Genomic DNA, 12,294 nt, shown 5'->3' with positions numbered 1-12,294 from the left:
CTATATATGTGCTGTCGACTTTTGCTGATTTCTCAAACTTCTTTTTGATAAGTTCATCTGCTGTTACTGATAGAAGACATTTCTTTGTATCAACAGTTTTCATTTCCTCTGTAGGGAAAATAGTTTCTTTGTTAACAGCTGATGTTTCTAGGTTATATATACAAGGCCTGGGGGTGGGGACTGAAGGGATATTGGGAGGGTGTATATGTAGTTCATCAGCCATTTTATGATTATTACACAACACTACCTCCATTTCTTCGTTATCAGCTGATGGGTTACAAGGCCCCGGGGGTAGGGACTGTAACGATACCGGGGAGGAGGTAGTTCATCAGTCATTTCAGGATTATTACACAGCACTACCTCCATTTCTTTGAGACATTCTTTAAAATTGTCTGATACTATAAGACCAGTCAATATCTATGTGAATGAATCATCACTCAACTCCTGATAACAAAAATGTAAACGGAATCTCGAGGTTTTCATGCTTTATAAGCTAATGTGATCTTCTGTCTGATGTACTCTCAGTAGCCATCTTGATGACAGATCTTTTTCAGATAAAGCTGACAGTGGTTTTGTCGCTATTTGTTAGTTAACTGTTTGAATTTATTGTTTAAAATTAATGTTTTGTGGTAAGGGAAAGTTTTTACTTGTTAACTAAAAGCAAATTGGTATGTAAGTTAAAATGTTAACAAAGTGTTATTTTTAGGTCATGATGACGCAATATCTCCTTGAATTAGACTGACACTGCAGGATTTTATTCCTACACAGTTATGTTTACGTTAATTTTAACACATATAATATAGGAATGCTTCCACCACCAGAAATACCAATTATGCCAGTTGTTGATCCAACTCCAGCAACATTAACTTATTCACCCCTTTATACAGATATGGACCCTTCTAATTCTAAGGCTGGAAGGTTGCATTTTGAAATTTTAGGGGTGAATGAATTAACACCAAACTTAGACTTACCAGTGAACAGATGGAAAATCAAAGGAAAACATAAAAGACCTAAATCAGCCTCCATTAAAAAGATTTTTTGTCGCAACAGATGAAGGAGTTGAAACTCTGTTTAATTCCCGGTATAACATGGTATTTTGGACAATGGTATATTGACCCGGGGTCAAAATACCATAATGGTGAAATGAACCCCCCATGGTAAAGTAAACCCCCCTTTCTAAAAGTTACTACAACACTTCAATACATGTTTTTTTCTAATTTATGATAAACCCTCAATTGTGAAATTTAGTTATGTGATAAAAATGTCTAAAATTTGTGTTCATTAATTTTACGAATTAATTTAGTTTATTTATAAACATTTATATTATAACTGTACAAAAAGATTGTAAATGACGTTTACTAATTAAATTCTGTGTAACCAAATGAGATGTTATTTGTCATCTATTCTGTATTTGTAAATTACAGAGTTATGTGCTCTTGTGGGTAGGTATTGGTTGTGGCATCACATGTACGCGAGCATAACATCACAAAATAATGACGTCTCAATGCAGACCTACCCGCAAGGGAGGCAACTTTGTAATATGCAAAGGCGGAATATTTAAAAAATGAAGATTTAAGCATTATTCTCAATGTCTTTTGGGGTTATGAAGTCATAGACAGAAAAAACGAAAGGACATTTTCATAGACGCGAAGCGAATTGCAATCGTGTCCATTACATTGAGTACTTGTACTTATGTGATTTAAAGGACATTTTTTCACATAATCCACCTGATATCCAGTGATTCCACCCATGTTTGTTTTTATATATGTCCATTGGTGACCGTAATATATTACCTGGAGCGATTTTTATTGGCTGGAAATTTTATTGTGACGTCATGACTGGACATCAGTAAACAATGACGTGACGTCATGATTCAATGAAATTGTAACAAAATGGCGGCTTCTGCTGGATTTTTGCAAAACATTCTGACGTTGAGATTCTTCGAAATGTAGGTTGTTTTAAAATGTGATGAAAATATTTGTGTTCATTTCAAATAATATTCTATATTTTATGGGAAACATGAAATGACCCATTAAATTGCATTTAACATATTGTGCATTTTGGGACTAATCCGTCAACAAGATTAGCCACCTTGGATTTTGATAGTTAAATGTTTGTTACCGCTATCTTCTCAGAACACCTCAGACCCACCAACACCCCCCCCAACACACATGAAGACGGCCTCCACCCAAGGGATCTTTCTCATAGGTTCCCATAGGAAGTTGTGCATATTGCAATTGTTTTGGCCATCTTGGATTTTGATATTAGTTAAAGTTTGTTGCATTTTTCTCAGAAAGTATTGAAGGTGTATTGTTCTCAAATATCAAATGGTAGGTTCCTCTAGAAGCCTATTGCTTTTGCGACACACCATCTTGCAGAGAAAGATCCCTCTTTCATTTGTCAGACATAGATCAATCTGGGTGGGCGCCCAAGATCCCTCTGGGATGCTCTTGTTATGGCAAGTGACGTCATGACTGGACATCAGTGTAGTATTGCCGGTAAGTTAATTACTTTTGTGATCTTATAAAAATGATCAATTTCTTTTTCATTCCCATCTTAATTAAATTGTTATGAAGCCAAGTGTAGTATTATGCCGGGGTTCTGTGAATGGTAGTGGCCCTTTAATGTAAATATTGTTATTTTACTCAGTCTTTCACCTTTCTATTTTTATTGTCAGTCTGATATTACTTCTACTCCGACATCTACAAAATAACTCCCATCCCTTGGGTTACCCACCGTGCTCCGGCGCCCGTCCCGCACGTCCGCTTGTGCGTTAAACATTTTGAGCAAGAACTTGAAATAACTTTACTCAGCAATCTTTGAAAACCACATTTTGAATCAACCTGAAACTTGCAAGCCATAATTCCACAGATGTTGTTTTGAACTTCAACTTGAACCCGATATGTTGTTTATTTTCAACTAACTTTACTCCTAAATGTCCATTTATCTTGACCTGTAATGTATATAAAGACTTGGCTGTATAGACATTTTCCCATCCCTTGTCCCCTTAGTAGTTTTTGTAGACTAATAGAATATTCCACCCACCTTTGGGGTGAGACAGGAGAAGCTCAACCTGGGAGTTAAGATTCTTAAGTTGTCAAACACGAGTATTTTCCCCTTGTCCCTTAGGTAGTTTTTATAAACAAGTTTGAATGTTATCTTTAAATTTGTGGACATATTATTAAAATCGTATAATAACATGTTAAACAACATTGCTAATTATCCTTGGTAACATGTCAGTTAGAGACACTTTACAGGTAACATACACGCATATATTACTATAAACATCATTGACTTATTACAAAATACACAACAGGTAAACTGTATGTATTTAAATATGCTGACAAATGGTATTTTCTCTCTCTCAAAAACATAAACAGGCGATTGAGTATTTTTCTTCAGTTACAAAAGTTACTTACTTTACACCATTACCACCATTGAAAAGTTTGAGCTTCTAATTTTACCCCAAGCTAAAAATATTAAAAACAATTAATGACGTCCCGAAAAAAATCCAATGTCTTATATGGAATAAAGGGCTGATTACGTAGGCAGCAAAAGCAAAATAATTTATCTTATATTATGTTTTGTGTGAATTACTAATTAGACACACATATATATTTAAACATATACATGATTAATCACCAATTATTGTTAAAACGATGAGTATCGATCGTTTATGCTCTGTTGGCGATGCAGCATATTTAAATGTCACGGTTTGTACGTATGACCCAAATCATTCTACCACACATCCAAGGTGTGCTTTACGACTGTATGTGTGTTGGCTACCCGACGCTCAACCAGGAAGTTATATATATCAGATATGACGTGGCATAAACATTTCTGTATACATTACTAACCAATGATATGGATGGTTTTGTCTTATGTGGATCCTAGTATTACTTACGTCTAATACATTACATTTGATCTTGATGTAAAATGGATTCAGCAGACCCCGGACAAATGACATATCTGTTAACATGAGAGGATGGAAGTTATTTCCCAATTGACTGTGAATTTCAGTGATTACACGTTTGTTTACGTTAGTAGCCAATCACAATGATGGTCAAATTTGCGGACACATAGAATTTACACAGAAAGTGACATATTTGTAAAACATAAGAAGAGGAAATTTAATTCCTAGTTGGCTGTAAATTCCTGTAATTCCTGTATACTATTTAATAGTATTAGGGTTCTGGAGAGGACCACATCGATTTATTACTGGATGAGTGTCATCAATGACGTTCAGGTATTTATCTTCTTGGGTTTGAAACCTTATCTTAGTTTGAGGTCGACATTAAAGAACTGTATACATACCCAGAACTGAACATGACGATGAGTCATTACAAACAAAACTCTTATTCAATTGATTTAACAACAACATTGTATTGATTCAATATCAACAATTTTCAGAAATTAAAACCTCAATCTTTATCAAAATGGCAACAGCAAAAATACCAGTTCGCACGAAAGGACAAACAACCTGTCACCATCACAAGGGGAGACAATTAGAATTCTATTGTAAAAACTGTCAAGATCTAATTTGTGCAAAATGCATATCCTCACTTCATAGCGGTCATCGAATTTGTGAACTTATTGAGGTCACTCCTCGGAAGAAACAAGACATTAAAACTTTTATTGACAGAACAGAAAAAAATGATTTGGTACAGATTGAAAAATACATTACGTCTACTGATACACTACTCAGGGATAATGACAGAATGTTTGAAAAATTGTCACAACAGTTGAGGATGCAAACTGAAAAATTAAAAGAAGACCTTGACAAGCTTACAACAGAGACACTTTCTCTATATCAAAATATGAAAAAGGACAATACCAAACTCATACAGAAATACAAACAGGACATTGAAATGTACGCAAAACAACTGAAACAACAAATGAAGGATTGTAAGATAGCACTTCAGCAGGGATCTCACATAGAGATATTCGATACAAAATGTGAAATAGATTCCCAACTACATTTCCCTGTAAAGCCTACGTTAGGTATTGCCAGTTTTACTCCAAACACAACTCCTCAAAAGTATCTGGCCCTAGCTCTAGGTGAAACCATCTTACCACGTCAAGCACAATCAATAGGCTCATTGAAAAACAGTGGGGAGAAAGCAGTAGAAACAAAAACACTAAATGGAGAGGTCAATGTGTTAGAAAAATGGACGCCTTCTTGTGACATTAGTTCTATATGCCCTACAAATGATGACCAGGCCTGGACTAGTTATAACCACAGCAAGACTTTAACTCTCCTGGACAGGAAGGGTAAAGTGATTCAGGAAGTCGCACACAATGTTAGGATTAAGGACATCAGTCTATCACCTACAACACACAGACTGTGGGCCTGTGACGAAGACAGCAACATCATGGAGCTGGTATCAGGACGGCTTGTTCGCCGATTCAGAGCCGAGAGTGAGCCATGGTGTATTTGTGTTACATCCAGAGGTAACATCCTTCTTGGCATGACCAAGCACATCTCGGAACACACTACAACGGGCCAAATGGTGCGCACTTCAAAATCAACATTAGTGTATACTCCGGGCAAAATAGCACAGTGTCCGGTAACTGATAACATCGCGGTGATTGTTAATGATGGAATGAACAAGCTTGTTATTGTTATGGATGCTGGCCTCGGTAATATTCTTTCTGGACACATGAAACCCTGTATTTTCCCATTGAGCCTAGTGTATGACAGTGTAGGGAATCTCATTATAGGGTGTTACTTGTGCATCGATGTAAGGAGTGGAAGTAACCAAAGCCTACTTACATGGTGGAATTCTGTATACATGCCAATAGCAATAGGTGTCGGAAGAGATGATATCCTCTGGATTAACGATAGGCAAGCAGATGGCAAAGATATTGTAAAAGTACTACATAATATATGTATATAAAGTAAAGCAGAAAACAATGAGAAAATTACTATCACCTCCTGCTGTAACAGATGGTCATACACATAGCCAAATACCGAAACAATTTAATGCTATATATATGTTTTTTTCCCTAGCAGAAAGTATGTATAATTTGATTTCTACGAACACAAAGACTATGTTTTGATTTCAATAATTTCTATTGGCAGTGTGCAATGGTCAAATCGTCCCTATAAACTATGAATGTGACATTTTTGTGCTGATCCATGACAGATGAGTTAATTTGTAATTTGCCCTGGAACAGGAGTACGATTTTTAAATGTAATCCGTCCAAGTACTCACCAAGGATCTGGAAAGTGATGGTTTTTACTCGTGATTTGTTATGAGTCAGACATATTTTTCTGTACCTGATCCTTGATTTTTCATGGACCTGGAAAGTATACTTTTGCTTTGTACTGGACCAGCAAATTGATTTTACCTGTAATTTTTCATGGACCTGGAATAGTTTACTTGTGCGATTTTCCAATCTGGAAACAGATTTTAATTCATATTTGTTCCGAAACTGGTGGCCGAGTGGTTAAGATGTCTAGACATATCACCATAAGCCCTCAGACTCTGGGTTGCGAGTTCGATTCCCATGTGGGGCAGTTGCCATGTACTGACCACTGGTCAGTGGCTTTTCCTTTATTAAAATGTTTTATGAATATGACAATGTCTCAGGCAGAGATTACTTGATATCTAATCACCACAGCAGAAACAACGTAATTTAAGCTACTGAACTCTGAATACCTGCCATTGGTTTTGTTATCAAGTCTACTCATAACTAACTTATAAGTATTTATTAAAACGGTGTATGTAATACATCAAGCTGTTATTTGTTATTTTTGATAAATCTAGATATCTGAAATAAAAGGTTTTATGTTGAAAATAAAGGTGGTATTTTTCATCCGAGTGAAAATATCAGTTCTGATATTTCACTCGATACTGACCAATCATAACACAATATTTGCAGTGAAAATATCGTTTTGGCTTTTTGAAATATAATATTTTTGATATATAATATCACGCACATCTTTCCTGTGGTAGTGTGCCATCCGTCGTCCGTCTATCCGTCCGGCGTCATCTCTAGATCTCATCGAAGAACTACAAAGTTTGTTCAAATGAATTACCCTAACCTTCATTTAATTAAATATGCTTAAATTTTATAAAAAAAAAGACACCTAGAGATCTGATACTACCTTATATTATCATTCATAGAAATGTTTATCAACTATCTCATGTCACCATGATTACCAGATAACAGGTGATTGAAATATATATGTACTGATACCAGTTTTGACATAAGAATAGAGACGTAAAACTGTAATTAATAGTCAGAATATTCCTTGTTTCTTGATGAATGATCATCTCCTTTGATATTTTCACTCGTGCTTCACACAAAAAGTTTCCACCCCACTCATGAAATATCATTGTTATATTTTGTAAAGTCAAAACTCTTTACAAAGTCAATTTACGAAGTGCAAAAACTCTTTACAAAGTCAAAACTCTTTACGAAGTCAAAACTCTTTACAAAGTCAAAACTCTTTACGAAGTCAAAACTCTTTACGAAGTCAAAACTCTTTAAAAGTCAAAACTCTTTACAAAGTTTTTTGTAAAGTCAAAACTCTTTACAAAGTCAAAACACTCATTACAAAGTCAAACTCTTTAACAAAGTCAAAACGCTTTGTAAAGTACAAAACTCTTTACGAAGTCAAAACTCTTTACAAAGTCAAAACTCTTTACAAAGTCAAAACTACTTTACAAAGTAAAACTCATTACAAAGTGACAAAACGCTTTGTAAAGTCAAAACTCTTACGAAGTCAAAACTCTTTACAAAGTCAAAACTCTTTACAAAGTCAAAACTCTTTACTAAAGTCAAAACTCTTTACAAAGTCAAAACTCTTTACGAAGTCAAAAACTCTTTAACAAAGTCAAAAACTCTTTACAAAGTCCCAAACTCTTTACAAAGTCAAAACTCTTTACAAAGTCTAAACTCTTTACAAAGTCAAAAAAATCATAACTTTGTTATTCCGAAGTCTATACAAAACTCTTTACGAAGTCAAAACTCTTTACAAAGTCAAAACAACTTGTAAAGTCAAAACTCTTTACAAAGTCAAAACTCTTTACAAAGTCAAAACTCTTTACAAAAGTCAAAACGCTTTGTAAAGTCAAAACTCTTTACGAATCACAAACTCTTTTACAAAGTCAAAACTCTTTACAAAGTCAAAACTCTTTACAAAGTCAAAACTCTTTACAAAGTCAAAACGCTTTGTAAAGTCAAAACTCTTTACGAAGTCAAAACTCTTTACAAAGTCAAAACTCTTTACAAAGTCAAAACTCTTTACAAAGTCAAAACTCTTTACGAAAGTCAAAACTCTTTACGAAGTCAAAACTCTTTTACGAAGTCAAAAACTCTTTACGAAGTCAAAACTCTTTAAAAAGTCAAAACTCTTATAAACAAAGTCAAACAAAACAATCATAATATAAAAATATAGACTAATGGCACACCGAACAATCAAAGTGAAGTTGAATTTAAGACCCAAGAATGGCGTTCCGATGACAGGAAACAAGATTCGTATTCCATGCACGTTAGTATCATAAAGTACTGCTAGTATGGCCTTTGAACAATACATTTTGGCATACAACCACTTCTAGCGACATTATTACAATAATACTGCTAAACAAATGGGTTATTTATTTAACTGCATTCCTACTACACAATAAATATCTGCTATACAACTATACTATATTCCGCGGCCTACTACACAATAAATATCTGCTATACAACTATACTATATTCCGCGGCCTACTACACAATAAATATCTGCTATACAACTATACTATATTCCGCGGCCTACTACACAATAAATATCTGCTATACAACTATACTATATTCCGCGGCCTACTACACAATAAATACCTGCTATACAACTATACTTATATTCCGCGGCCTACACTACACAATAAATATACTGCTATACAACTATACTATATTCCGCGGCCTACTACACAATAAATATCTGCTATACAACTATACTATATTCCGCGGCCTACTACACAATAAATATCTGCTATACAACTATACTATATTCCGCGGCCTACTACACAATAAATATCTGCTATACAACTATACTATATTCCGCGGCCTACTACACAATAAATATCTGCTATACAACTATACTATATTCCGCGGCCTACTACACAATAAATATCTGCTATACAACTATACTATATTCCGCGGCCTACTACACAATAAATATCTGCTATACAACTATACTATATTCCGCGGCCTACTACACAATAAATACCTGCTATACAACTATACTATATTCCGCGGCCTACTACACAATAAATACCTGCTATACAACTATACTATATTCCGCGGCCTACTACACAATAAATATCTGCTATACAACTATACTATATTCCGCGGCCTACTACACAATAAATATCTGCTATACAACTATTCTATATTCCGCGGCCTACTACACAATAAATACCTGCTATACAACTATACTATATTCCGCGGCCTACTACACAATAAATATCTGCTATACAACTATACTATATTCCGCGGCCTACTACACAATAAATACCTGCTATACAACTATACTATATTCCGCGGCCTACTACACAATAATAAATACCTGCTATACAACTATACTATATTCCGCGGCCTACTACACAATAAATACCTGCTATACAACTATACTATATTCCGCGGCCTACTACACAATAAATATCTGCTATACAACTATACTATATTCCGCGGCCTACTACACAATAAATACCTGCTATACAACTATACTATATTCCGCGGCCTACTACACAATAAATATCTGCTATACAACTATACTATATTCCGCGGCCTACTACACAATAACTATATTCCGCGCTAATACTGCTATACAACTATACTATATTCCGCGGCCTACTACACAATAAATATCTGCTATACAACTATACTATATTCCGCGGCCTACTACACAATAAATATCTGCTATACAACTATACTATATTCCGCGGCCTACTACACAATAAATATCTGCTATACAACTATACTATATTCCGCGGCCTACTACACAATAAATATCTGCTATACAACTATACTATATTCCGCGGCCTACTACACAATAAATACTGCTATACAACTATACTATATTCCGCGGCCTACTACACAATAAATATCTGCTATACAACTATACTATATTCCGCGGCCTACTACACAATAAATATCTGCTATACAACTATACTATATTCCGCGGCCTACTACACAATAAATATCTGCTATACAACTATACTATATTCCGCGGCCTACTACACATACATACAATAACTATATTCCTGCCTACTACACAATAATACTGCTATACAACTATACTATTCCGCGGCCTACTACACAATAAATATCTGCTATACAACTATACTATATTCCGCGGCCTACTACACAATAAATATCTGCTATACAACTATACTATATTCCGCGGCCTACTACACAATAAATATCTGCTATACAACTATACTATATTCCGCGGCCTACTACACAATAAATATCTGCTATACAACTATACTATATTCCGCGGCCTACTACACAATAAATATCTGCTATACAACTATACTATATTCCGCGGCCTACTACACAATAAATATCTGCTATACAACTATACTATATTCCGCGGCCTACTACACAATAAATATCTGCTATACAACTATACTATATTCCGCGGCCTACTACACAATAAATACTGCTATACAACTATACTATATTCCGCGGCCTACTACACAATAAATACTGCTATACAACTATACTATATTCCGCGGCCTACTACACAATAAATATCTGCTATACAACTATACTATATTCCGCGGCCTACTACACAAATAAATATCTGCTATACAACTATACTATATTCCGCGGCCTACTACACAATAAATATCTGCTATACAACTATACTATATTCCGCGGCCTACTACACAATAAATATCTGCTATACAACTATACTATATTCCGCGGCCTACTACACAATAAATATCTGCTATACAACTATACTATATTCCGCGGCCTACTACACAATAAATATCTGCTATACAACTATACTATATTCCGCGGCCTACTACACAATAAATACTGCTATACAACTATACTATATTCCGCGGCCTACTACACAATAAATATCTGCTATACAACTATACTATATTCCGCGGCCTACTACACAATAAATATCTGCTATACAACTATACTATATTCCGCGGCCTACTACACAATAAATATCTGCTATACAACTATACTATATTCCGCGGCCTACTACACAATAAATATCTGCTATACAACTATACTATATTCCGCGGCCTACTACACAATAAATACCTGCTATACAACTATACTATATTCCGCGGCCTACTACACAATAAATACCTGCTATACAACTATACTATATTCCGCGGCCTACTACACAATAAATATCTGCTATACAACTATACTATATTCCGCGGCCTACTACACAATAAATATCTGCTATACAACTATACTATATTCCGCGGCCTACTACACAATATATACCTGCTATACAACTATACTATATTCCGCGGCCTACTACACAATAAATATCTGCTATACAACTATACTATATTCCGCGGCCTACTACACAATAAATATCTGCTATACAACTATACTATATTCCGCGGCCTACTACACAATAAATATCTGCTATACAACTATACTATATTCCGCGGCCTACTACACAATAAATATCTGCTATACAACTATACTATATTCCGCGGCCTACTACACAATAAATACCTGCTATACAACTATACTATATTCCGCGGCCTACTACACAATAAATACCTGCTATACAACTATACTATATTCCGCGGCCTACTACACAATAAATATCTGCTATACAACTATACTATATTCCGCGGCCTACTACACAATAAATATCTGCTATACAACTATACTATATTCCGCGGCCTACTACACAATAAATATCTGCTATACAACTATACTATATTCCGCGGCCTACTACACAATAAATATCTGCTATACAACTATACTATATTCCGCGGCCTACTACACAATAAATATCTGCTATACAACTATACTATATTCCGCGGCCTACTACACAATAAATACCTGCTATACAACTATACTATATTCCGCGGCCTACTACACAATAAATATCTGCTATACAACTATACTATATTCCGCGGCCTACTACACAATAAATACCTGCTATACAACTATACTATATTCCGCGGCCTACTACACAATAAATATCTGCTATACAACTATACTATATTCCGCGGCCTACTACACAATAAATACCTGCTATACAACTATACTATATTCCGCGGCCTACTACACAATAAATATCTGCTA

General features: G+C 35.1%; 3 protein-coding genes across 7 annotated transcripts in view; 2 read left to right on the top strand and 1 right to left on the bottom strand.

Moving 5' to 3' along the window:
- The window catches only part of LOC138306450 (uncharacterized), a 158,887-nt gene that overhangs the window by 96,293 nt on the left and 50,300 nt on the right, over window positions 1–12,294 (bottom strand). The gene's annotated exons all lie outside the window — the stretch shown is intronic.
- Window positions 1–12,294, top strand: part of LOC138306447 (inositol hexakisphosphate and diphosphoinositol-pentakisphosphate kinase 2-like) — a 52,111-nt gene that overhangs the window by 22,682 nt on the left and 17,135 nt on the right. The gene's annotated exons all lie outside the window — the stretch shown is intronic.
- LOC138306445 (uncharacterized) lies at window positions 3,597–6,805 on the top strand. The gene has a single exon (XM_069246905.1). The coding sequence runs from the start codon at window positions 4,437–4,439 to the stop codon at window positions 5,895–5,897; it is 1,461 nt and encodes a 486-aa protein (XP_069103006.1). The 5' UTR covers window positions 3,597–4,436; the 3' UTR covers window positions 5,898–6,805.

The sequence above is a fragment of the Argopecten irradians genome, chromosome 13 (genome assembly GCF_041381155.1).
Source record: "Argopecten irradians isolate NY chromosome 13, Ai_NY, whole genome shotgun sequence".
NCBI classification, from domain to species: Eukaryota; Metazoa; Mollusca; class Bivalvia; order Pectinida; family Pectinidae; genus Argopecten; species Argopecten irradians.
This window is presented reverse-complemented; position numbering and strand designations above follow the sequence as displayed.

What these genes read in the sequence shown, in the direction of transcription:
- LOC138306445 (XM_069246905.1), top strand. Translation starts at nt 4,437, where the DNA reads ATGGCAACAGCAAAAATACCAGTTCGCACGAAAGGACAAACAACCTGT.